At 38.5% G+C, this 26,790-nt stretch overlaps 1 protein-coding gene across 2 annotated transcripts in view; it reads left to right on the forward strand.

Moving 5' to 3' along the window:
* Positions 1-26,790, forward strand: part of ADAMTSL1 (ADAMTS like 1) — a 464,565-nt gene that overhangs the window by 432,834 nt on the left and 4,941 nt on the right. For both annotated transcript variants that reach the window (XM_068552874.1, XM_068552875.1), the window contains one exon: positions 26,424-26,533. In XM_068552874.1, the coding sequence (XP_068408975.1) occupies positions 26,424-26,533 (110 nt within the window). The remainder of the gene's footprint in view (positions 1-26,423; positions 26,534-26,790) is intronic.

Raw genomic sequence — 26,790 nt, forward strand, 5'->3', positions numbered from 1 at the left:
TGCTGCAATGAACACTGGGGTGCATGTATCTTTTCCAACTATGGTTTTCTCCAGATATATGGCCAGGAGTGGGATTGCAGGATCATATGGTAGCTGTATTTTTAGTTTTTTAAGGAACCTCCATACTGTTCTCCATAATGGCTGCATCAATTTCCATTCCCACTGACAGTTGTAGGAGGATTCTTCTTTCTCCACTCTCTCCAGTATTTATTATCTGTAGACTTTTTGATGATGGCCTTTCTGACCAGTGTGAGGTGATACCTCATTGTAGTTTTGATTTGCATTTCTCTAATAATTAGTGATGCTGAGCATCCTTTCATGTGCCTTTTGGCCATCTGCGTATCTTCCTTGGAGAAATATCTATTTAGATCTTCTATTTTTTGATTGGGTTGCTTTTTTGATATTGAGCTGTATGAGCTGTTTGTATATTTTGGAGATTAATCCCTTGTCAGCTGCATCACTTGCAAATATTTTCTCCCATTCTGTAGGTTGCCTTTTCGTTTTGTTTATGGTTTCCTTTGCTATGCAAATGCTTTTACGTTTAACTAGGTCCCATTTGTTTTTGTTTTTATTTCCATTACTCTAGGTAGTGTATCCAAAAAGATATTGCTGTGATTTATGTCAAAGAGTGTTCTGCCTATGTTTTCCTCTAGCAGTTTTATAGTATCCAGTTTTACATTTAGGTCTTTAATCCATTTTGAGTTTATTTTGTGTGTGTGGTGTTAGAGAATGTTCTAATTTCATTGACATGTAGCTGTCCAGTTTTCCCAGCACAACTTATTGAAGAGACTGTCTTTTCTCCATTGTATAGTCTTGCCTCCTTTGTCATAGATTAATTGACCATAGGTGCATGGGTTTATTTCTGGGCTTTCTATCCTGTTCCGTTGATCTATATTTCTGTTTTTCTGCCAGTACCATACTGTTTTGATTACTGTAACTTTGTAGTATAGTCTGAAGTCAGGGAGCCTGATTCCTCTATTGGATGCTGAATTTTTAATTGAATTATTTTTATAATTCACATAACATTATATTAGTGTTAGGAGTACAGCATAATGATTTGATATTTGTATATATTTCAAAATGATCACCACAATAAGTCTAATTAATATCCTTCACTATACAGTTACTAAAAACATTTTTTCTTCTGATGAGAACTTTTAAGATCTATTTAACTTCCAAATATGCAATACTGTATTATTAACTATAGTCATCATGCTGTATATTACATCTCCATGACTTACTTATTTTATAACTTGAAGCTTGTACCTTTTGATCCCCTTCACTATTTTACCCACCCCCTGACTATGACAACCACCAATCTGTTCTCTGTATCTATTTTTTTGGTTTTGTTTAGATTCCACATATAAATGAGACCACATGGTATTTGTCTTTCTCTGGCATATTTTACTTAGCACGATGTCCTCAGGTCCATTAGTGTTGCCACAAATGGCAAGATTTTCTTTTTTTTAATTGCTGATTAATATTCCTGTGTGTGTATATACACACATGTCACTTATATACGTGTGTGTGTATGTATATACACATATCACATTTTCTTTATCAATTTATCCATTGATGGACACTTAGGTTGGCTGCATATCTTGGCTATTGTAAATAATGCTGTAATGAACATGGGGGTGCACATATCTTTTCAAATTAGTGTTTTTATTTTCTTCAGGTAAATACCCAGAAGTGGAATTGCTGGTTCATTTGTAATTTTTAATTTTTTGAGGCCCCTCCATACTGTTTTCCAAAGTGGCTGCATCTATTTACATTCCCACCAACAGTTCACAGGGGTTTCCTTTTCTCCACATCCTCACCAACACTTATTTCTTGGCTTTCTGATAATAGCCATCCTAACAGGTGTGAGGTGATATCTCACTGTGGTTTTGATATGCATTTCCCTCATGATTAGTGATGCTGAGTACCTTATTTTTTTTCATGTACCTGTTGGCCATTTGCACGTCTTCTTCAAAAAAATGTCTATTCAGATCCTCTGCCCCTTTTTAAATTGGATTTTTTTTCTATTGAGTTATATGAGCTCTTTATATGTTTTAGATATTAAACCTTTATCAGATATATGATTTGCAAATATTTTCTCCCATTCAATAAGTTGCCTTCTCATTTTATTGAAGGTTTTCTTTGCTGTGCAAAAGCTTTTCAGTTTGATACAGTCCCACTTCTTTATTTTTGCTTTAAAAATAATCATCCCTAAAATCAATGTCAAGGAGCTTACCACCTATGTTTTCTTCTAGCAGTTTTCTGGTTTCAGGTCTTCTGTCAAGTCTTTAATCCATTTTGAGTTAATTTTTGTGTATGGTATAAGGTAGTGGTTCAGTTTCATTCTTTTGCTTGTGACTGTCAAGTTTTCCCAACATTTATTGAGGAGACTGTCCTTTCCCCACTGTATATTCTTGGCTCCTTTGGTGTAAATTAATTAACCATATATGCGTGGGTTTATTTCTGGGCTATTCTGTTCAATATATGTGTGTCTGTTTTTATGCAACACTATACTGTGATTACTATAATTTTGTATCACTAGTATAGTTTGAAGTCAGTGATGCCTCCAGTGTTTTCTTTCTAAAGATTGCTTTGACTATTTGGGGTCTTCTGTGATTCCATACAAATTTTAGGATTGTTTATTCTATTTCTGTGAAAAATGCCATTGGAATTTTGATAGGGATTGTAGTGAATCGGTAGATTGCTTTGAGTAGTATGGACATTGTAACAATATTGATTCTTTCAATCTATGAGCATGGAATATCTTTCCATTTATTTTTGTCATCCTCAATTTCTTTCATTAATGTCTTCAGTGTATAGGTCTTTCATCTCCTTCATTAAATTTATTCCTGGGTATTTTATTCTCTTTGGTGTAATTTTAAATGGGATTGTTTTCTTAATTTCCCTTTCTGAGAGTTTGTTATTAATGTATAGAAATGCAATTGATTTTTGTATGTTGATTTTGTATTCTGCAACTTTACTGAATTTGTTTATTAGTTCTAACAGTTTTTTTGGTGGCGTCTTTAGGATTTTCTATAAATAGTGTCATGTCATCTGCAAATAGTGACAGTTTTACTTCTTCCCTTCCAATCTAGATGCCTTTTTTTTTTTCCTTGCCTATTTGCTCTTGCAAAGACCATACTATGTTGAATAAAAGTGGCAAGAGTGGGCATCCTTGTCTTGTTCCTGATCTTAGGGGAAAAGCTTTCAGCTTTCCACTTTTGAGTATGATGTTAGTTGTGGACTTGTCATATATGACCTTTATTATGTTAAGGTACATTCTGTCTACATACACTTTGTTGAGAGTTTTTATCATAAACAGATGTTGAATTTTGTCAAATGCTTTTTCTCCACCTATTGAGATGATCAAATGACTTTTATCCTTCATTTTGTTAATGTGGTATATCACATATTGATTGCTTTGTGGACACTGAACCGTCATTGCATTCCTGGAACAAATCTCATTTTATCATGGTCTTTGATCCTTTTAGTGTATTATTGAATTTGGTTTGCTAATATTTTATTGAGGATTTTTGCATCTATGTTCATCAGGGATATTGGCCTGTAAGTTTTCTTTTTTGTGTCACCCTTGTCTGGTTTTTAGTTTCATGGTAATGCTGGCCTCATAAAATGAGTTTGCAAGAGTTCCCTCCTCTTGTATTTTTTGGAGGAGTTTGAGAAGAATTGATATTAATTCTTCTTTGAATGCTTGGTAGAATTCACAAGTGAAGCTGTCTGGTCCTGGACTTTTGCTTGTTGGGTGGTTTTTGATTACTGACTCAATCTCCTTACTTGCATTGGTCTGTTCAGATTTTCTATTTCATCGTGATTCAGTCTGGGTAGGTTGTATGTTTCTAGGAATTTATCCATGTTTCTAGGTTGTCTAATTTGTTGGCGTATAATTGTTCAGAGTAGTCTCTATGATACTTGTATTTCTACGGTATCAGTTGTTATAGCTCCTCTTTCATTTCTCATTTTATTTGAGTCCTCTGTCTCTTTTGCTTGGTGAGTCTAGCTAAGGCTTATAAATTTTGTTTATCTTTTCAAAGAACCAGCTCTTTGTTTCATTGATCTTTTCTATTGGCTTTTTAGTCTCTACTTCTGCTCTAAAATTTGTTATTGTTCTCTCTTCTACTAATTTTGACCTTCATTTATTCTTTCTTCTTCTATTTCCTTGAGGTGTAAAGTTAGGTTGTTTGAGACTTTTCTTGTTTCTTGAGGTAGGCATTTATCACTGTGAACTTCCCTCTTAGAACTGTTTTTGCTGTACCCCACAAGTTTTGGTATGTAATATTCCCATTTTCATTTGTCTCAAAATATTTTATTTCTCTTTTGACCCATTGAACGTTCAGTAGCATGTTGTTTAATCTCCACATATTTGCAAATTTTCCAGTTTTCTTCTTGAAATTGATTTCTAGTTTCATACTATTGAGGTCAGAAATGATTATTTATATCATTTCAATCTTAAGTTTATTAAGATTTGTTTTTTGGCCTGTCATATGATCTATCCTAGGAAGTGTTCCATGTGCACTTGAGAAGACTGTGTTCTGTTGCTGTTGGATGGGATGTTCTATATATATCTGTTAAATTCATCTGGTCTAACATATTGTTTAAAGCTGATGTTTCTTTATTGATTCTCTGTCTGGATGATCTATCCATTGATAGAAGTGGGGTATTAAAGCCCCCTGCTATTTTTATATTGCTGTCTATTTCTCCTCTTAGGTCTGTTAATATTTGGCTTTATATATTTAGGTGCTCCTATGTTGGGAGCATAAATATTTACAAATGTTATATCCTCTTGTGGATTGACCCCTTTATCATTATGCAGTTCCCTTCTTTGTCTCTTATACCAGAAAAATTAGACTTTTAAACAAAGACTGTCATAAGTATAGCTACCCCCAGTTTCTTTTGGGCTCCATTTGCATGAAATATCTTTTTATATATCTTTTATCCCTTCGTTTTCAGTTTGCGTGTTCTTACGTTTGAAGGGAGTCTCTTGTAGGCAGCATATACATGGGTCTTGTTTTTTTCTATCCATTCAGCTACTCTTGTCTTTTGAATTGAGAATTTAGTCCATTTACCTTTAAAGATATATTGGTATGTATGTAGTTAATGCTTTCTGGCTGTTTTGAAGTCCTCTCTGTTCCTTTCTTCTGCTCCTGCTTTCTTCCTTTGTGGTTTGATGACTTTCTGAAGTGGTATACTTATATTCCTTTTTTTTATTTTTTGTGATTATATTTTTGTTTTGTGGTTACTATGAGGCTTATATATTATAGAGTATATCCCTAACAGTCTATTTTAAATGGATAAAAACTTAAGTTTGTTGTAAACTTAAACCATTCTAAAGCTTAACATTTTTACTCTTACCCCTTCCCCATGTTTTATGATTTTGATGTCACATTTTATATCTTTGTATCTTGTGTATCCTTAAAGAATTATTGTAATCGTAGTTATTTTTACCACGTTTGTCTTCTTACCTTCATACTAGCTTTATAAGTGATTAATCCACTACATGTTCAGTATAATTATTGCCCTTTCTTTTCAGCTTACAGAAGCCCCTTTAACATTTCTTGTAAGGCTGGTTCAGTAGTGATGAACTCCCTTGCCTTCTGCTTATCTGGAAAACTCCTTCTCTCTCCAATTCTTTTTTTTCTGGTGATGCTTTATTATTATTTTTTTAATTCTTGAATTTTATTTTATTTACTTTTTTATACAGTAGATTATTTGTCATCAATTTTAAACACATCAGTGTATACATGTCAATCCCAATTGCCCAATTCATCACACCACCATCCCCACCCCCCCCCACGGCTTTCCCCCCTTGGTGTCCATACGTATGTTCTCTACATCTGTGTCTCAACTTCTGCCCTGCAAACCGGTTAATTTGTACCATTTTTCTAGGCTGCACATACATGCGTTAATATACGATATTTGTTTTTCTCTTTGACTTACTTCACCCTGTATGACAGTCTCTAGATCCATCCACGTCTCAACAAATGACTCAATTTCGTTCCTTTTTATGGCTGAGTAATATTCCATTGTATATATGTACCACATCTTCTTTATCCATTCGTCTGTCGATGGGCATTTAGGTTGCTCTCATGAGCTAGCTATTGTAAATAGTGCTGCAATGAACATTGGGGAGCATGTGGCTTTTTGAATTATGGTTTTCTCTGGGTATATGCCCAGTAGTGGGATTGCTGGATCATATGGTAATTCTATTTTTAGTTTTTTAAGGAACCTCCGTACTGTTCTCCATAGTGGTTGTATCAATTTACATTCCCACCAACAGTGCAAGAGGGTTCCCTTTTCCCCACACCCTCTCCAGCATTTGTTGTTTGTAGATTTTCTGATGAGGCCCATTCTAACTGGTGTGAGGTGGTACCTCATTGTAGTTTTGTTTTGCATTTCTCTAATAATTAGTGATGTTGAGCAGCTTTTCATGTGCTTCTTGGCCATCTATATGTCTTCTTTGGAGAAATGTCTATTTAGGTCTTCTGCCCGTTTTTGGATTGGGTTGTTTGTTTCTTTAATATTGAGCTGCATGAGCTGTTTATATATTGGATATTAATCCTTTGTCCGTTGATTCGTTTGCAAATATTTTCTCCCATTCTGAGGGCTGTCTTTTCGTCTTGTTTGTGGTTTCCTTTGCTGTGCAAAAGCTTTGAAGTTTCACTAGGTCCCAATTGTTTATTTTTGTTTTTATTTCCATTACTCTAGGAGGTGGATCAAAAAAGATCTTGCTGTGATTTATGTCAAAGAGTGTTCTTCCTATGGTTTCCTCTTAAGAGTTTTACAGTGTCCGGTCTTACATTTAGGTCTCTAATCCATTTTGAGTTTATTTTTGTTTTTGGTGTTTGGGAGTGTTCTAATTTCATTCTTTTACATGTAGCTGTGCAGTTTTCCCAGCACCACTTATTGAAGAGACTGTCTTTTCTCCATTGTATATCCTTGCCTCCTTTGTCATAGATTAGTTGACCATAGGTGCGTGGGTTTATCTCTGGGCTATCTTCTTCCATTGATCTATGTTTCTGTTTTTGTGCCAGTACCATACTGTCTTGATTACTGTAGCTTTGTAGTATAGTCTGAAGTCAGGGAGTCTGATTCCTCCAACTCCGTTTTTTTTCCCTCAAGACTGCTTTGGCTATTCGGGGTCTTTTGTGTCTCCATACAAGTTTTAAGATTTTTTGTTCTAGTTCTGTAAAAAATGCCACTGGTAATTTGATAGGGATTGCATTGAATCTGTAGATTGCTTTGGGTAGTATAGTCATTTTCACAATATTGATTCTTCCAATCCAAGAACATGGTATATCTCTCCATCTGTTTGCATCATCTTTAATTTCTTTCATCAGTGTCTTATAGCTTTCTGCATACAGGTCTTTTGTCTCCTTAGGTAGGTTTGTTCCTAGGTATTTTATTCTTTTTGTTGCAGTGGTAAATGGGAGTGTTTCCTTAATTTCTCCTTCAGATTTTTCTTCATTAGTGTATAGGAATGCAAGAGATTTCTGTGTATTAACTTTGTATCCTGCAACTTTACCAAATTCCTTGATTAGCTCTAGTAGTTTTCTGGTGGCATTTTTAGGATTCTCTATGTATAGTATCATGTCATCTGCAAACAGTGACAGTTTTACTTCTTCGTTTCCAATTTGTATTCCTTTTATTTCTTTTTCTTCTCTGATTGCCATGGCTACAACTTCCAAAACTATGTTGAATAATAGTGGTGAGAGTGGACATCCCTGTCTTGTTCCTGATCTTAGAGGAAATGCTTTCAGTTTTTCACCATTGAGAATGATGTTTGCTGTGGGTTTGTCATATATGGCCATTATTATGTTGAGGTAAGTTCCCTCTATGCCCACCTTCTGGAGAGTTTTTATCATAAATGGGTGTTGAATTTTGTGGAAAGCTTTTTCTGCATCTATTGAGATTATCATATGGTTTTATTCTTCAGTTTGTTAATATGGTGTATCACATTGATTGATTTGCGTATATTGAAGAATCCTTGCATCCCTGGGATAAATCCCACTTGGTCATGGTGTATGATCCTTTTAATGTGTTGTTGGATTCTGTTTGCTAGTATTTTGTTGAGGATTTTTGCATCTATATTCATCGGTGACATTGGTCTGTAATTTTCTTTCTTTGTAGTGTCTTTCTCTGGTTTTGGTATCAGGGTGATGGTGGCCTCATAGAATGAGTTTGGGAGTGTTCCTTCCTCTGCCATTTTTTGGAAGAGTTTGAGAAGGATGGGTGTTAGCTCTTCTCTAAATGTTTGATAGAATTCACCTGTGAAGCCATCTGGTCCTGCACTTTTGTTTGTTGGAAGATTTTTAATCACAGTTTCAATTTCATTGCTTGCGATCGGTCTGTTCGTATTTTCTATTTCTTCCTGGTTCAGTCTTGGAAGGTTATACCTTTCGAAGAATTTGTCCATTTCTTCCAGGTTGTCCATTTTATTGGCATAGAATTGCTTGTAGTAGTCTCTTAGGATGTCCTGTATTTCTGCGGTGTCTGTTGTAACTTCTCCTTCTTCATTTCTAATTTTATTGATTTGAGTCCTCTCCCTCTTTTTCTTGATGAGTCTGGCTAATGGTTTATCAATTTTGTTAATCTTCTCAAAGAACCAGCTTTTAGTTTTATTGATCTTTGCTATTCTTTTCTTTGTTTCTTTTATTTCTGCTCTGATCTTGATGATTTCTTCCCTTCTGCTAACTTTGGGTTTTGTTTGTTCTTCTTTCTCTAGTTCCTTTAGGTGTAAGGTTAGATTGTTTATTTGAGATTTTTCTGGTTTCCTGAGGTAGGCTTGTATAGCTATAAACTTCCCTCTTAGAACTGCTTGTGCTGCATCCCATAGGTTTTGGATCATCGTGTTTTCATCGTCATTTGTCTCTAGGTAGTTTTTGGTTTCCTCTTTGATTTCTTCAGTGATCTCTTGGTTATTTAGTAACGTATTGTTTAGCCTCCATGTGTTTGTCTTTTTTACGTTTTTTTCCCTGTAATTCATTTCTAATCTCATAGCGTTGTGGTCAGAAAAGATGCTTGATATGATTTCAATTTTCTTAAATTTACTGAGGCTTGATTTGTGACCCAAGATGTGATCTATCCTGGAGAATGTTCCGTGCGCACTTGAGAAGAACGTGTAACCTGCTGTTTTTGGATGGAATGTCCTATATATATCAATTAAATCTATCTGGTCTCTTGTGTCATTTAAAGCTTCTGTTTCCTTATTTATTTTCATTTTGGATGATCTGTCCATTGGTGTAAGTGAGGTGTTAAAGTCCCCCACTATGATTGTGTTACTGTCGATTTCCTCTTTTATAGCTGTTAGCAGTTGCCTTATGTATTGAGGTGCTCCTATGTTGGGTGCATATATATTTATAATTGTTATATCTTCTTCTTGGATTGATCCCTTGATCATTACGTAGTGTCCTTCCTTGTCTCTTGTAACATTCTTTATTTTAAAGTCTATTTTATCTGATATGAGTATAGCTACTCCAGCTTTTTTTGATTTCCATTTGCATGGAATATCTTTTTCCATCCCCTCACTTTCAGTCTGTATGTGTCCCTAGGTCTAAAGTGGGTCTCTTGTAGACAGCATATATATGGGTCTTGTTTTTGTATCCATTCAGCCAGTCTATGTCTTTTGGTTGGGGCATTTAATCCATTCACGTTTAAGGTAATTATCGATATGTATGTTCCTATGACCATTTTCTTAATTGTTTTGGGTTTGTTTTTGTAGGTCCTTTTCTTCTCTTGCGTTTCCCACTTAGAGAAGTTCCTTTAGCATTTGTTGTAGAGCTGGTTTGGTGGTGCTGAATTCTCTTAGCTTTTGCTTGTCTGTAAAGCTTTTGATTTCTCCATCGAATCTAAATGAGATCCTTGCCGGGTAGAGTAATCTTGGTTGTAGGTTCTTCCCTTTCCTCACTTTAAGTATATCATGCCACTCCCTTCTGGCTTGCAGAGTTTCTGCTGAGAAATCAGCTGTTAACCTTATGGGAGTTCCCTTGTATGTTATTTGTCGTTTTTCCCTTGCTGCTTTCAATAATTTTTCTTTGTCTTTAATTTTTGCCACTTTGATTACTATGTGTCTCGGTGTGTTTCTCCTTGGGTTTATCCTGTATGGGACTCTCTGTGCTTCCTGGACTTGGGTGGCTATTTCCTTTCCCATGTTAGGGAAGTTTTCGACTATAATCTCTTCAAATATTTTCTCTGGTCCTTCCTCTCTCTCTTCTCCTTCTGGGACCCCTATAATGCGAATGTTGTTGCGTTTAATGTTGCCCCAGAGGTCTCTTAGGCTGTGTTTATTTCTTTTCATTCTTTTTTCTTTATTCTGTTCAGCAGCAGTGAATTCCACCATTCCGTCTTCCAGGTCCCTTATCCGTTCTTGTGCCTCAGTTATTCTGCTATTGATTCCTTCTAGTGTAGTTTTCATTTCAGTTATTGTATTGGTCATCTCTGTTTGTTTGTTTGTTCTTTAATTCTTCTAGGTCTTCGTTAATCATTTCTTGCATCTTCTCAATCTTTGCCTCCATTCTTATTCCGAGGTCCTGGATCATCTTCACTATCATTATTCTGAATTCTTTTTCTGGAAGGTTGCCTATCTCCACTTCATTTTGTTGTTTTTCTGGGGTTTTTTCTTGTTCCTTCATCTGGTACATAGCCCTCTGCCTTTTCATCTTCTCTATCTTTCTGTGAATGTGGTTTTTGTTCCACAGGCTGCAGGATTGTAGTTCTTCTTGCTTCTGCTGTCTGTCCTCTGGTGGATGAGGCTATCTAAGAGGCTTGTGTAAGTTTCCTGATGGGAGGGACTGGTGGTGGGTAGAGCTGACTGTTGCTCTGGTGGGCAGAGCAACAGTAAAACTTTAATCCGCTTGATTGTTGTTGGGTGGGGCTGGGTTCCCTCCCTGTTGGTTGTTTGGCCTGAGGCAACCCAACACTGGAGCCTACCTGGGCTCTTTGCTGGGGTCAATGACAGACTCCGGGAGGGCTCACGCCAAGGAGCACCCCCCAGAACCTCTGCCGCCAGTGTCCTCATCCCCACAGTGAGCCCCATCCACACCCCCACCTCCGCAGGAGACCCTCCAACACTAGCAGGTAGGTCTGGCTCAGTCTCCCCTGGGGTCACTGCTCCTTTCCCTGGGTCCTGATGTGCACACTACTTTGTGTGTGCCCTCCAAGGGTGGAGTCTCTGTTTCCCCCAGTCCTGTTGAAGTCCTGCAGTCAAATCCCACTAGGCTTCAAAGTCTGATTCTCTAGGAATTCCTCCTCCTGTCGCCGGACCCCCAGGTTGGGAAGCCTGACGTGGGGCTCACAACCTTCACTCCAGTGTGTGGACTTCTGCGGTATAAGTGTTCTCCAGTCTGTGAGTCACCCAACCAGCAGTTATGGGATTTGATTTTACTGTGATTGTGCCCCTCCTACCGTCTCATTGTGGCTTCTCCTTTGTCTTTGGATGTGGGGTACCCTTTCTGGTGAGCTCCAGTGTCCTGTCAATGATTGTCCAGCAGCTAGCCGTGACTCTGGTGTTCTCACAAGAGGGAGTGAGAGCAAGTCCTTCTACTCCGCCATTTTGGTTCCTTCCTCTGGTGATGCTTTAAACAGTGTCAGTACAAAGATACTCTCCCCAAGTATTTTTATTTCCAGGAGGTGTTTCCTGTCTTGGCTGCAAAGCACTGTATCATGCAGGCCTATGCTGAGTACCACCAGTCTATCCTTTTTTCGTCCTTTGTGCTTAGTCTAGTTTCATTTGCTCGTAGGGTACCACATGTGGAGGTACTGCACCGGGCACTTCACACGAGAGTTCCTAGTGCGAAATGACTGCACCAGCACCTCAGCTTAGACGCTGCCGATGACTCTGTGTCTCTCTCTCCAATTCTGAATGATAACTTTGCTGGGTAGAGTATTTTTGATTGGAAGTTTTTTTCTTTCAGCACTTTGAAGATACTGTGCCACTCCCTTCTAGCCTACCAATCCTGCTAAAAAATCTGCTGTAGTCTTATGGGCGTTCCCTTATACCTAACAAGTTGTTTTTCTCTTGCTGCTTTTAAGATTCTCTCGTCTTTAGCTTTTGACGTTTTAATTATGTGTTTAATTATAATGTCTCTTTTGGGTTTATTTTATTTGGAACACTCTGGGCTTCCTGGAACTGGATGTCCATTTTCTTTCCCAGAGTAGGGAAGTTTTCAGCCATTGTTTCTTGAAATAAGTTTTCTGCTCCTTTCTATCTTCTTTTTCTGTGACCCCTATGATCTGAATGTTAGCGTGTTTGATGTTGTCACACAGCTCCTTAAGCTATCTTCACTCGGTTTTATTCTTTTTTTTTTTTTTTTTTTTGGCTGGGGGGCCGGGGGGCTGCTCTAATTGGGTGAGTTCCATTGCCTTGTCTTTGAGTTGACCGATGCTTTCTTCTGCTTCATCTAGTCTGCTGTTGAACCCCTCTAGTGTATTTTTCAGTTCAGTAATTGTATTCTTCAGCTCTGTGACTTCTGTGGTACTTTTTTATATTTTGTATCTCTTTGTTGAATTTTTCATTGTGTTCATCCATTCTTCTCCCTAGTTTTATGAGCATCTTTATGACCATTACTTTGAACTCTTTTTCAGGTAAATACCTTAGCTCTATTTCACTGAGGTCTCCCCCGCCCCCCACCACACACTGAGGTTTTATCTTGTTCTTTCATTTGGAACATATTTCTGTTTCTTCATTTTGCTTAACTCTTTGTGTTGGTTTCCATACTGTAGATGAAACAACCACCTCTCCCAGTCTTGAAGGAGTGGCCTCATGTAGGAGGTGAACATTATCTTTCAACACTGTCCCAGCTCTTTGTCATCTCTCAAACCTTTGTGCTTGTCACAGCAGCCTATTATATTTTTAATAGCTCACACTGACCAGGTGATCAGTAGTATTCCCGGGATGGCAGCTGCACACATCAGGGGTCTAGGTGAGTGTATAAGCTCTTTCCTAAGAGCTACTGGAGCAATGCAGAGGGAGAGTGCAAAGACAGCATCCACAGCCTGCATTCCTTGAGAGTAGTTTTCTAGTCCAACAGATGTGTGCCAAACCTGAAGCCTGCCCCTCAGGCCATAGCTCCAGTACAAATAAAAAGGATTCCTCCACAGAAAGGCTGGGGGATGTTCCTCAGTCCGCTGTCTGCGCAGTACCCTAGGGGTGGCAGCCTTCCAAGAACCAGCTATCTGATTGCCACAGTCCCGTGGGACACAGAATTCAAGTTCCCCTGATCACCTGAGCCAGGCAATCAAGGGGCATCCCTGGAGTGGCAGCTGCAAAAACTAGTGCACCAGACATAAAAACCAGGGCACCAGCTGCATGTAAAGCTCCCCTCCAGGAAACATGTGCTCGGCAGCACAGCAGAGGGAGAGTGCAAAGTTAGTGCCTACCCTCTGAGGTCTCTAGAAAGGATTACAGTCAGTCCCTAGATGCATGTTTAATTAGAAGTCGGCCTCTCAGACTGCAGCCACGATGACTGGCTAATAAGACTCCTTCACAGATATACCAGGGTTCTGGCTCTGTTGCCTCTTGCTGAGCCCCAGGGGTGATGATAGCTGTTTAAGAACACTTTTCTCCATTGGTTATAGTCCTGTAGGACCCACAAGCATAAGCCCCACTGGCTGTCAAGAGTCAGGCTATGTAGTGGTGTCCCTTGGCAGCAGACAGGGGTATGGGCTCCTTGCGGGGTGACATTGATTATTACAGCCTCTTGGGACCAAGAATTCAAACTCCCCTAGCCTCCAGAACCAGGCAGTCAAGAGGCCTTCCCTGGGCAGCAGCCACTAAGATTGGGGCACCAAATGCATGTGACAGCTCCCTTCCAGGAGATAGTGGTGCTCTGGGGCATGGCAAAAGGAGAGTGTGAAGATGGTGCCCAGAAGTCTCAGTCCTGGAGAGTGCTCCAGCAGGCTTCTAGATTTGTGTGTTAAATTAGATATCTGCCCTCAGGCTGATGCTTTAATATAAGCAGGTGAGCCTCCTTTACTTTAAGTCTGGGTATGATCAGCTGTCTCTGAGCTGGGTCCTGGGATGTAAGCTGTAAGCCCCATTGGTTTTCCAAGTTACATTTTTGGGGGGCTCATCTCTCAGATAACAGGTCCCAAAAGTTAAGGTGCCCAATGTGGAGTTTGAACCCTTTGCTCCTTGGGGAGAAGCTCCAGGTTTTGAGTTTTCTCCCAATTGTTGGTCACCTCACTGGGGGCAGGGTTTATGTCCCAGTCCCTCCTACTTGCTTTGATGTGGTTTTCTTCTTGTTTGCCTAATGTGTGGTTGTCATTCAGGCACCCTTTAGGATTTTTTAGGAAGAAATTGTTCCATATGTAGATGCAGACTCAGTGTATCTGTGGGAGGAGGTGATTCAGGATTTTCCTGTATCACCGTCTTAAACTGGAAGCCCAAATCTTGTGTTTATTGACATTTTTTTACCAAGAGGCTCCAGGTTTCATCAGATGCTTAAAGAACCTGAAAGGTTACCAACCACTGAAGGAGAAGGATTTAAGGTAAAAGCAGTCCTCTTAGGTCAGGCAGATATGTCCAAAGCCAGTTACTGCTCCTCCTGCTACAGCCAAGTATACCAAAGTCTTGCCAACCACATCTTTTTGTCTGACCAGGTGATGCTAGAAGGTGTGAACTGAGAAGATAAAAGAGTAAGGCTCTGAAGGATCCAGCGTGACAAGGTTGTTCACAAACACACAAAGGGTAGGGAAAGTGTAAAAATGCCCCCTTGACACCGACAACTGGAAGTCCTTTTCTTTAAATTATTATTGTGATAAAATATACATAACAATTTAACATCTTAACTATTTTAAGTGTACAATTCAGTGGCATTAAGTACATTCATATTGTTGTACTATCACCACTATCCATCTTTAAAACTTTTTCATCATCCCAAACTAAACTTTGTACCCATTAAACAATAATTCCCCATTATCCCTTTCTCCCCGTCCCTGGTAACCACTATTCTACTTGGTTTCCATGAATTTGACTACACTAGGTAAGTGGAATCATACAGTATTTGTCCCTTTGTATCTGGCTTCTGTCACTTTAATGTTTTCAAGATTCATCCATGTTGTAGCATGTATCAGAATTTCATTCCTTTTTAAGGCTGTTTGTTAGTTGTGGGTTTTTCATATATGGTCTTTATTATTTTGAGGTAGCAGTAGTTTCTTTCTACTCCTAGTTTTTTTAGTGTTTTTATCATGAAAGGGTTGAATTTTGTCAAGTGCTTTTTCTGCATCCGTTGAGATGATCGTGTGTTTTGTTCCCTTCATTATGCTAATGTGGTATATTACAGTGATTAATTTTCATATGTTGAAACATCCTTACATTCCAAAACTAAATCCTACCTCTTCCTGGTGTTTATTCCTTTTATTATGCTGCTAAATTTGGTTTGCTAGTATTTTGTTCAGGGTTTCATCATCAATAATCAGAAGAGATATTATTCTTTAGTTTTCATTTCTTATAGCAGCTTTGTCTGGCTTTGGTATCAGGGTATTGCTGGCCTCATAGAATGAGTTAGGGAGTGTTGGTGTTCCCTCCCCTTCAAATTTCAGGAAGAGTTTGAGAAGAATTGGTATAAATTATTTTTTTAAATATTGGGTAGAATTCACCAGTGAGGCTTTCTGGTACAGGGCTTTTCTTTGTTGGGAGGTCTTTGATTACTGATTCAATCTCCTTACCACTCATAGGTCTAGTCATATTTTTATTTCTTCATGATTCAGTCTTGGTGGGTTGTATGTTTCTAGGAAATTGTCCATTACATGTAGGTTATCCAATTTATTGGTGTACAGTTGTTCATAGTACTCTCATTTAATATTTTTTTAATTTCTATAAAATCAGTAGTAATGTTGACACTTTCATTTCAGATTTTAATAATTTGAGTGCTCTATTTTGTTCCTAGTCAATGTAGCTAAAGTCGTCTATTTTGTAGATCTTTAGGGAGAACTAATTTTTGGTTTCCCTGATTTTCTCTACTGTTTCTCTATTCCTTATCTCCACTCTATCATTTCCTTTCTTCTACTAGCTTTGGGTTTAGTTTGCCCTTCTTATTTCAGTTCCTTAAGGGCTAAAGTTAGGTACTTTGAGATCTTTCTTTTTAATTTTTTATTTTATATTGGAGTATAGTTGATTTAGAATGTTGTGTTAGTTTCAGGTATACAGAAAGTGATTCAGTTATACATATACCCATTCTTTTCCACATTCTCCTCTCATAGGTTATTACAGAATACTGAGTAGAGTTCCCTGTGCTATACAGAAGGTCCTTGCTGGTTATCTGTTTTAAATATAGCAGTGTGTACATGTCAATCCCAAACTCCCAATCTTTCCCTCCCCCACCTCACCCTTCCCCCCTGGTAACCAAAGGTTCGTTTTCTAAGTCTGTGAGTCTGTTTCTGTTTAGTAAATAAGTTCATTTGTATCGTTTTTAAAGATTCCTCATATAATCAATATCATATGATATTTGTCTTTCTCTGATTTACTTCACTTAGTATGATAATCTCCAGGTCCATCCATGTTGCTGCAAATGACATTATTTCTTTCTTCTTAATGTCTGAATAATATTCCATTGTATGTATGTACCATGTCTTCTTTGTCCGTTCCTCTGTTGATGGACACTTAGGTTGCTTCCATGTCTTGGCTATTGTAAGTAGTGCTGCAATGAATATTGGGGTGCGTGTATGTTTTTGAATTACAGTTTTCTCCAGATATATGCCCAGGAGTGGGATTGCAGGATAACGTGGTAGTGCTATTTTTAGTTTTTTAAGAAACCCGCATACTGTTCTCTATAGTGCTTGTACCAATTTACATTCCCACCAACAGTGTAGGAGGGTTCCCTTTTCTCCACACCCTCTCCAGCATTTATTGTTTCTATACTTTTTGATGATGGCCATTCTGCTGGTGTGAGGTGATATCTCATTGTAGTTTTGATTTGCATTTCTCTAATAATTAGTGATGTTGAGCAGCCTTTCATGTGCCTGTTGGCCATCTGTATGCCTTCTTTGGAGAAATGTCTAATTAGGTCTTCTGCCCATTGTTTGATTGGGTTGTTTGTTTTTTTTTAATATTGAGCCCCATGATCTGTTTGTGTGGTTTGGAGATTAATCCCTGTGGGTTGCATTGTTTGCAAATATTTTCTCCCATTCTGTGGGTTCTTTTTTCATTTTGTTTATGGTTTCCTTTGCTGTACAAAAGTTTTTGAGTTTAACTAGGTCCCACTTGTTTATTTTTGTTTTTATTTTGATTACTCCTCTAAGAGACAGATAGAAAAAGATACTGCTGTGATTTATGTCCGACTGTTCTGCCTGTGTTTTCCTCTAAGGGTTTTATGGTGTCTGGTCTTACATTTAAGTCTTTCCGTTTATTTTTGTGTATAGTGTTTGTTAGAGAATCTTCTAATTTCATTCTTTTACATGTAGCTGTCCAGTTTTCCCAGCACAGCTTATTGAAGAGACTGTCTTTTCTACATCGTCTGGTCTTGCCTCCTTTGTCGTAGATTAATTGACCATAGATGCGTGGGTTTATTTCTGGGCTTTCTTTCCTGTTCCATGATCTGTATTTCTGTTTTTGTGCCAGTACCATACTGTTTCAATGACTAACTTTCTGGTATGATCTGAAGACGGGAAGCCTGATTCCTCCAGCTCCGTTTTTCTTTCTGAAGATTGCTTTGCCCATTTGGGGTCTTTTGTGTCTCCATACAAATTTTAAGATTTTTTTGTTCTAGTTCTGTGAAAAATGCCATTGGTAATTTGATAGGGATTGCACTGAATCTGTAGATTGCCTTGGGTAGTATAGTCATTTTGCCAATATTGAGATTCTTCCAATCCAAGAACATGGTATATCTTTCCACCTGTTTGTGTCATCTTTGATTTCCTTCATCAGCATCTTACAGTTTTCAGAGTACTGGTCTTTGGTCTCCTTAGGTAGGTTTATTCCTAAGTAAGTATTTTATTCTTTTTGATGAGATGGTAAATGGGATTGTTTCCTTATTTCTCATTCTGATCTTTCATTGTTAGTGTATAGGAATGCAAGAGATTTCTGTGTATGAATTTTGTATCCTGCAACTTTACCAAATTCATTGATGAGCTCCAATAGTTTTCTGGTAGCATCTTTAGGATTTTCTATATATAGTATCATGTCATCTGCAAATAGTGGCAATTTTACTTCTTCTTTTCCCATTTGGATTCCTTTTATTTCTTTTTCTTCTCTGATTGCCACAGCTAGGACTTCAAGATTATGTTGAATTAAAGTGGCAAGACAGGACATCCTTGTCTTCTTCCTGATCTTACAGGAAATGCTTTCAGTTTTTGACCATTGAGTATGGTGTTAGCTGTGGGTTTGTCATATGCGGTCTTTATTATGTTGAGGTAGGTTCCCTCCATGCCCACTTTCTGGAGAGTTTTAATCATAAATGGGTGTTGAATTTTATCAAAAGCTTTTTCTGCATCTATTGAGATGATCATATGGTTTTTTTATTCTTCAGTTTGTTGATGTGGTGTATCACACTGATTGATTTGCGGATATTGAAAAAAATCCTTGCGTCCCTGGGATAAATGTCACTTGATCACGGTGTAGGATCCTTTTAATGTATTGTTGGATTCAGATTGCTAGTATTTTGGTGAGGTTTTTTGCATCTATGTTCATCAGTGATATCGGCCTGTAATTTTCTTTCTTTTGTGGTATCTCTGTCTCGTTTTGGTATCCTGGTGATGGTGACCTCATAGAATGAGTGTGGGAGTATTCCTTCCTCTGCGATTTTTTGGAATAGTTTCAGAAGGACAGGTATTAACTCTTCTCTAAATGTTTGATAGAATTCGCCTGTGAAGCAGTCTGGTCTTGGACTTTGGTTTGGTGGAAGTTTTTTAACCACCGTTTCAATTTCAGCACTTGTGATTGCTCTGATCATCTTTTCTATTTCTTCCTGGTTCAGTCTCAGAAGGTTGTGCTTTTCTAAGAATTTGTCCATTTCTTCCAGGTTGTCCATTTGATTGGCATAGAGTTGCTTGTAGTAGTCTCTTAGGATCCTTTGGATTTCTGTGGTGTCCGTTGTAGCTTCTCCTTTTTCATTTCTAATTTTATTGATTTGAGACCTCTTCCTCTTTTTCTTGATGCATCTGGCTAAAGGTTTATCAATTTTGTTTATCTTCTCAAAGAACCAGCTTTTAGTTTCATTGATCTTTTCTATTGTTTTGTCATCTCTATTTCATTTATTTCTGCTCTGATCTTTAGGATTTCTTTCCTTCTACTAACTTTGGGTTTTGTGTGTTCTTCTTTCTCCAGTTGCTTTAGGTGTAAGGTTAGGTTATTTATATGAGATTTTTCTTGTTTCCTGAGGTAGGATTGTATTGCTGTAAAATTCCCTCTTAGAACTGCTTTTTGCCACATCCCATAGGTTTTGGATCGTCAGGGGGTTTTTTTGTTGTCATTTGTCTCTAGGTATTTTTTGATTTCCTCTTTGGTTTCTTCAGTGATCCACTGGTTGTTTAGTAGCATATCATTTAGCCTCCATGTGTTTGTGTTTTGTTTTGTTTTTTTTCTGTAATTGATTTCTAATCTCATAGCATTGTTTCAAAAAAGATGCTTGATATGATTTCAATTTTCTTAAATTGATCACAAACATGTGATCAAGTTTATAGCAATACAATATACAAGGAAATAATGTCATTTGCAGCAATATTACTCAAACATTAAAAAGAAGGAAATAATGTCATTTGCAGCATTAAAAAGCAGTAATGTCATTTGCAGCAATGTCATTTGGAGATTATCATACTAGGTCAAGTAAATCAGAGAAAGACAAATATCATATGATATTGATTATATGAGGAATCTTTAAAAATGATACAAATGAACTTATTTACTAAACAGAAACAGACTCACAGACTTAGAAAACGAACCTATGGTTACCAGGGGGGAAGGGTGGGGTGGGGGAGGGAAAGATTGGGAGTTTGGGATTGACACGTACACACTGCTATATTTTAAATAGATAACCAACAAGGACCTTCTGTATAGCACAGGGAACTCTACTCAGTATTCTGTAATAACCTATGAGAAGAGAATGTGGAAAAGAATGGGTATATGTATAACTGAATCACTTTCTGTATACCTGAAACTAACACAACATTGTAAATCAACTATACTCCAATATAAAATAAATTTTTTTAATTAAACAATTTAAAAATAGATAAACAAGAAAGACCTACTGTATAGCACAGGGAACTATATTCAGTATCTTGTAATAACCTATAATGGAAAAGAAAGAATATGAAAAATTATATATATACATATATGAATCACTTTGCTGTATACCAGAAACACAACATTGTAAGTCAACTATACTTCAATTTTTAAAATACCTTAAAAATAATAAAGTGAGTCTCTTGTAGATAGATTGCCAATCTATGCCTTTTGATTGGAGAGGCTTGTTTTTTCCATTTACATTTAAAGTAACTACTGATAAGGAAGGACTTACTTTTCCCACTGTTATTTGTCCTAGGCGTCTTATAGCTTCCCCCACTCATTACCTTCATTACTGCCTTCTTTAGTGTTTAGCTGATGTTTTGGTTTTTGTGGTTTTTCTGAGTATAGTCTGTAGGTATTTAATTTGTGGTTGCTCTTGGAATTACATATAACATTCTAAAGGTATAACAATCTAGTTTTAGTTTATAGCAACTTAACTTCAACCACACACACAAACTCTATTCCTATAGAGCTCTGTCCCCTTTCCTATATGTTAATAGTATAAAAGTTACATCTTTATACATTGCATACCCACTTACAGATATATAATTATTTTTAATGCATTTTGTCATTTAAATCCTATAGAAAATAAAAAGTGGAGTTACATACCAAAAGTATAATACCAATTTTTATATTTGCTCATGTATTTACATTTGCTGGCGATCTTTATATCTTCATATGGCTTGGAGTTACTGTCTTGCATCCTTTCATTTTAACCTGAGGGTCTCTCATGTTTCTTATAGTCAGGTATAGTGGTAATGAACTCCCTCTCACCTTATCTGTGAATATCTTAAGTTCACCCTCATTTCTGAATGACAGTTTCTCCGGATATAGAATTCTAGGTACATAGTTTTGTTTTGTTTTCAGCACTTTAAAGATATAATTCTACTACCACCTTTTGGCCTGCAAGGGTTCTGCTGAGAAATCATCTGCTAATCTGTTTGAGGATCCCTTGTACCTGATGAGTCTATCTTGTTGATTTCAAGATTCTTTGTGTTTATTTATTTGTAAGACAATTTCATTATATTGTGTCTCAGTGTGGTTCCCTTTGAGTTTATTTTATGCGGAATTTGTTGAGCTTTTTGGATTTTTAGATTTGTATCTTTCATCAAATTTGGGAAATGTTTGGCAATTATATCTTCAAATGATCTCACTGCCCCTTTCTCTCTCCCTCCTTCTGGGACTCCTACATGTGTATATGTTGGTCCCATTGTCTTTTCTTTCAGCTCATTAGACTCAATAATTTCAATTGTCCTGTTTTCAGGTTTGCTAATTGTTCCTTCTGTGTACTCAAACCTGCTGTTGAACTCTGCTAGTGAAATTTTCAATTCAGATACTGTATTTTTTAGCTCAAAAATTTGTTTAGTTTCTTTTTATAATTACTAACTCTTTGTTAATATCATTTTTTTCTGATTTCCTTTAGTTCTTTATTCATGTTTTTCTTTAGATCTTTTAACATGTTTATGATGGTCGTTTTAAAGTCTTTGTTTAATACATTTGATGCCCTGCTTCTTTAGGGCTGGTTCTGCCACTTCACTTTCCTCCTTGCATGGGCCATGATTTCCTGTTTCTTTGAAGTGCTTATGATTTATTCTTGGAAATTGGGCATTGAAAGAAACAGACATCTCTCCCACTCTTTGAATATACTTTCTCTGTGCCTGTGCACACCTTCACTGCTTAACTGGGTGTTCTCTGAACCTCGGGATCAGCCTGAGATGAAAGCTTAAGGTCTTCTCAGATCTTTCCTGAGCATATGTCTTGCCTGGGCCTGCTTGTGACTTTCAGAAGTCCCCTTTATATATGGCTGCTTTTGAATGAATGTCTTAATTTCCAAGATGGTCTCACCCCAGGTTGTCCCCAGGGCCTTAGGTGGTCTGTTGCATGTCTCCATCTGTAATCTCCTGCCCCAAGTGTCTGTAGTCCCCTTGCAGCTTTCACAAGTAGTGGCTGCCACTTGATACCTGAGTTAGATGAGACCAGTCCTTCAGGTAGCCCTCTGACAGACAGGATAGAACATTACACGCTGCCAATAGGATCTTCTCTGCTCCCTACAGATGGTGGGAGGAAAATGGGCTACTGCTGCCTCTAGACCAAAACTGCCATGCTATATACCCTGAGAAAAACCATAATTCAAAAAGATACATGTACCACAGTGTTCACTGCAGCACTATTTACGATAGCCAGGACATGGAAGCAACCTAAATGTCCATCAACAGATGACTGACTGGATAAAGATGATGTGGCACATATATACAATGGAATATTACTCAGCCATAAAAAAGAACGAAATTGAGTTATTTGTAGTGAGGTGGATGGGGCTAGAGCCTGTCATGCAAAGTCAGTCAGAAACAGAAAAACAAATACTGTATGCTAACGCATATATATGGAATCTAAAAAAAATGGTACTGATGAACCTAGGGGCAGGAATAAAGACACAGACATAGAGAACACGGCAGGGTGGGGGGGGGGGGGCGCGGAGGGGAAGCTAGGACAAAGTGAGAGAGTAGCATTGACATATATACACTAACAAATGTAAAATAGCTAGTGGGAAGCTGCTACGTAGCGCAGGAAGATCAGCTCGATGCTTTGTGATGACCTAGAGGGGTGGGGTAGGGAGGGTGGGAGGGAGGCTCAAGAGGGAGGGGATATGGGGACATATGTATGCATATGGCTGATTCACTCTGTTGTATAGTAGAAACTAACACAACATTGTAAAGCAATTATACTCCAATAATAAAGATGATGGGGGGAAAAAACTGCCATGCTGGGGAAGGATGAGGGAAAACAACACCACAAATTTTCTTACTGTTTTGAAGGTAGATTTTTCTTTATTGGGCACTTGCTAGGTTGCTGTAGACCTTTGACTTTTTCAGAATTCCTATAAGATTAGTTCAGCCAGTTTCCAGTTGCTTTTTGATGTTTCTGTGTGTGAATGAGGACTTAGAGCTACCTAGTCTGCCATTTCGCTGATGTCTTTTGACCACAATTGGGAATTCTTGAAGGAGTGATGATATGTCTCCAGGAGCCCTATTTCTTCCACTCTCATTTGTTTCTCTACTCATTGCTGGTTTGACTTCAGTGCCAACTGCCACACTGAAACTGCCCCTCACAGGGTCACCGGTGCAGCCTATAAGTCAAGTTCCACTGGGTACTGCCAATTCTTACTCTATCTTGTTTGTTCTTTTTGACACATTTTGATACTACTGACCCTTTTTCCTTTCTGGAAACTCCTTTGTTGGTCTCTGTGAATACATTTTCTAAGTTCTTTTTTTTTCTCCTCTTCCTGCAGTGTCCCCCAGGGTTCTGCCCTAAGCCTTTTCATCTCATGCTCTCCCTCCCCTTGGGTTATACTACCTATGACTCCTAGCCACCACTGGTCTACTGATGACTTTCAAATGGATAGTGTTTAGCACAGCTCTCTTTTAAGTCACAGATCTATATATCCACCTGCTTAATGAACATATATATTCGGATATTTCACAAACATCTCATACAAAACATCTTCAAAACAAATTCTTATCTTTATGTTCAGTCCATAAACCTGAGACTCATCTTAGCTCCCTCCCTGTCTTTTATCCCTGTCAAGGCACCACTGAAGCCATGTGAATCATACTTTCATAGCATCTTCTCTCCATTTCTATTGCCCAGTGCCTTCATTTTGATCAGCAAAATTTGTTACCTAGATTACTTTCTCCAGTCTATTCACTTTCCAATTCAATTACTGTACTGCTGACAGAATAATCTTTTTTTAAAGAGTAACTCTGATCGTGACACTCCCACTTAAAAACCTTTCTAGGTGCCTCCCCTCCCCCACCCCAACAAAGTGGCATTCATAAGAAAATCCAAACTCCTCAGACAGCATACAATATTTCTCATGATCTGGCACACGTTTTACAGCCACATTTATAATTCTACCTCTCACATAATTCTCCTGCAAACATTCCAGGGCTGTTTTTGCCATCATTCTTTCACATACGCTTTTATGGAACACATTCCCTACCCAAGACAGGTGCCTCATAAATGTATGTTGGATTAAAAGAAGAAAGTTGAATTATTACATGAAGCCAGGTTGTTTGTTAGAACTGAGAAGGTGGTCTTAATTCTACTTAGACTAAAACCAGCATGGTTTTCAAAGACTTCAAAGAGAGAGGTAGGAAGATGAAGGAATAGATCTTTGAATGACACTCTTCCAAAAGGATCTTCTTGTCAGAAACTATTATCATCATTTTCATTCTTACAGGAGTGGAATATGGAGGTTTGGTGGGCATCTATAGTTTGAATCACATCCCAACAATATATCACCAATGCAAAAATATTAAAAGAAGGGGGGCTTCCCTGGTGGTGCAGTGGTTAAGAATCCGCCTGCCAATGCAGGGGACACAGGTTCCAGCCCTGGTCCGGGAAGATCCCACATGCCACGGAGCAGCTAAGCCCATGCGCCACAACTACTGAGCCCGCGTGCCTAGAGCCCATGCTCCGCAATGGGAAGCCACCGCCATGAGAAGCCTGTGGGCCACGATGAAGAGTAGCCCCCGCTCGCCACAACTAGAGAAAGCCTGCGCACAGCAACGAAGGCCCAACGCAGCCAAAAATAAAATAAATTTATAAAAAATTATATTAAAAGGATTTTGAGATCAAGCAGTTCCCTGTAATTTGTAATGCCTCAAGCCTTGCTACTCTTTAAAGTGTGGTCCATGGACCAATAACATTGGCATTACCTGAGAGCTTTTAGAAATTCAGCATGGATGAATTAATTAAGATGGCTGAACAGAGTGAGAAATTCAACAAAGTGATGATAGAAAATATTAAAAAGTACCAAATAGAAGTCACAGAGCTGAAGAACACATTAACTGAAAATTGTTAAGGTGTTCAACAACAGACTACATGAAGCAAACAAAGGCTCAGTGAATTAGAAGGCAGGGCAGTGGAACTCACTCACCTAATCAGAGAAGGAAAAAAAGTGATGATGCTAGATTAAAGGGCTTGCATTATATAGGTCCCAGAAGGAAAAGAAAGTGAGAAAGGGGCAGAAATCCTGTTTGTTTGTTTGAAGAAATACTGAAAGATTCCCTAACCTGGGGAAGGAACTAGACACCCAGCTCCAGGAAGCGCAGAGGGTTCCAAATAAGATGAACACAAAGAGATCGTAAATAATCCCACATATATAAGGTCAAAAAGAATGAAATCTTGCCATTTGCGACAACATGAATGGACCTCAAGGGCATTACGCTAAGTTAGATAAGTCATACAGAGAGAGACAAATACCATATGATCTCTCTTATATGTGGAATACGTTTTTTTTTTTTTAAAAAAAAAGCAAGCTCATAGATACAGAGAACAGATTGGTGTTGCCAGAGGCGGGGGTGGGGGTGTGGGAATAATGGGTGAAGGGCTCAAAGACTAAAAAAATAAATAAAATGTTAAACAAAACAGGATTTCTGCTTATAATTTTAAGGGTCAACAGCTCCCCTGTGGACCCCTAGGACTCCAGATACTTCCAAGTTAAGAGCCCTTGTTCTAAAGTGACCTCCAAGGGATGTCTGTCCCTTTACCCTACTCAAATAGCAGATGTTTTGTATTTTACAGACACCATCATTGGTGGCGGTTTTTGCCATGATAGTCTGGCTCTGCCAACCCCGGGGAGAGCTTAACCATCTCCATGAGCATGGACTAACTATACACACCTAAGTCTACTTTTCTTCAGCCACCCTTGGTTTATCCTGGAGAAAAGGAAACCAAAGAAAGGAAAGAATTCATGGACTTGGTTACTTGGATGAATTTAGCAAGAAAACAATAAACCAAATTACCCTCTGGACTGAAGGAGGGAAGGGGGGCTTATTGAGAGGTGTTCAACTCTAAAGCTTACCACCACATTCCTAGTACATTATGCCAAGATTAACCTTCCATACGGTTACTCTGGGAGGGGGCTGACATCTCTGACCGGCTCTATACTGCCATTAGCCATTTGCTAGCAGAATACTCACAGACCACGGCAAAGCCAACCCTCCCACTGTGGACTAAGAAAAAATGTGCTGGTGGGTATCCTTTAAGTTGGCGTAAAGAGGGGCAAGATAAATGATCTCAGGGCCTCAAACAAGCCCCTGCACAAGGATCTTTTGCCCCACGCAGCCTGGGCATTGCAGCCTGTCCTGTGACTTGGCTAACGTGTATGTCACCTGTTTCTGCTTCCCAGTGCAATGGGCCTTGCGTCGGGCCTCGCCTCGCCGTGCAGCACAGACAAGTCTTCTGCCAGACCCGGGATGGCATCACCTTACCATCAGAGCAGTGCAGCACCCTTCCGAGGTAAGAGAGAGCCATGGACTGCCTTTTCCCAGGCCCTGTGTCAAAAGCACGGAAAGATGGTGGCAAGTAAACGTTTCTCCTCCCACCTTCCATGGTCCCAGCGGTCAGACACTCTTCCCTTTCACTTCCACTCTCCCCAGGTCACTGGCCTCCTAAAGGTAGATGGCTCAGTGGTGGCCTCGTGCTTAGTGAATGGGCCAGGCTGGGCTTTCCCCTTTCGGAGATGGAGAGAGAATGCAGAGGATGCTGTTCCCCTG

Source organism: Eschrichtius robustus, chromosome 10 (genome assembly GCF_028021215.1).
Source record: "Eschrichtius robustus isolate mEscRob2 chromosome 10, mEscRob2.pri, whole genome shotgun sequence".
NCBI classification, from domain to species: Eukaryota; Metazoa; Chordata; class Mammalia; order Artiodactyla; family Eschrichtiidae; genus Eschrichtius; species Eschrichtius robustus.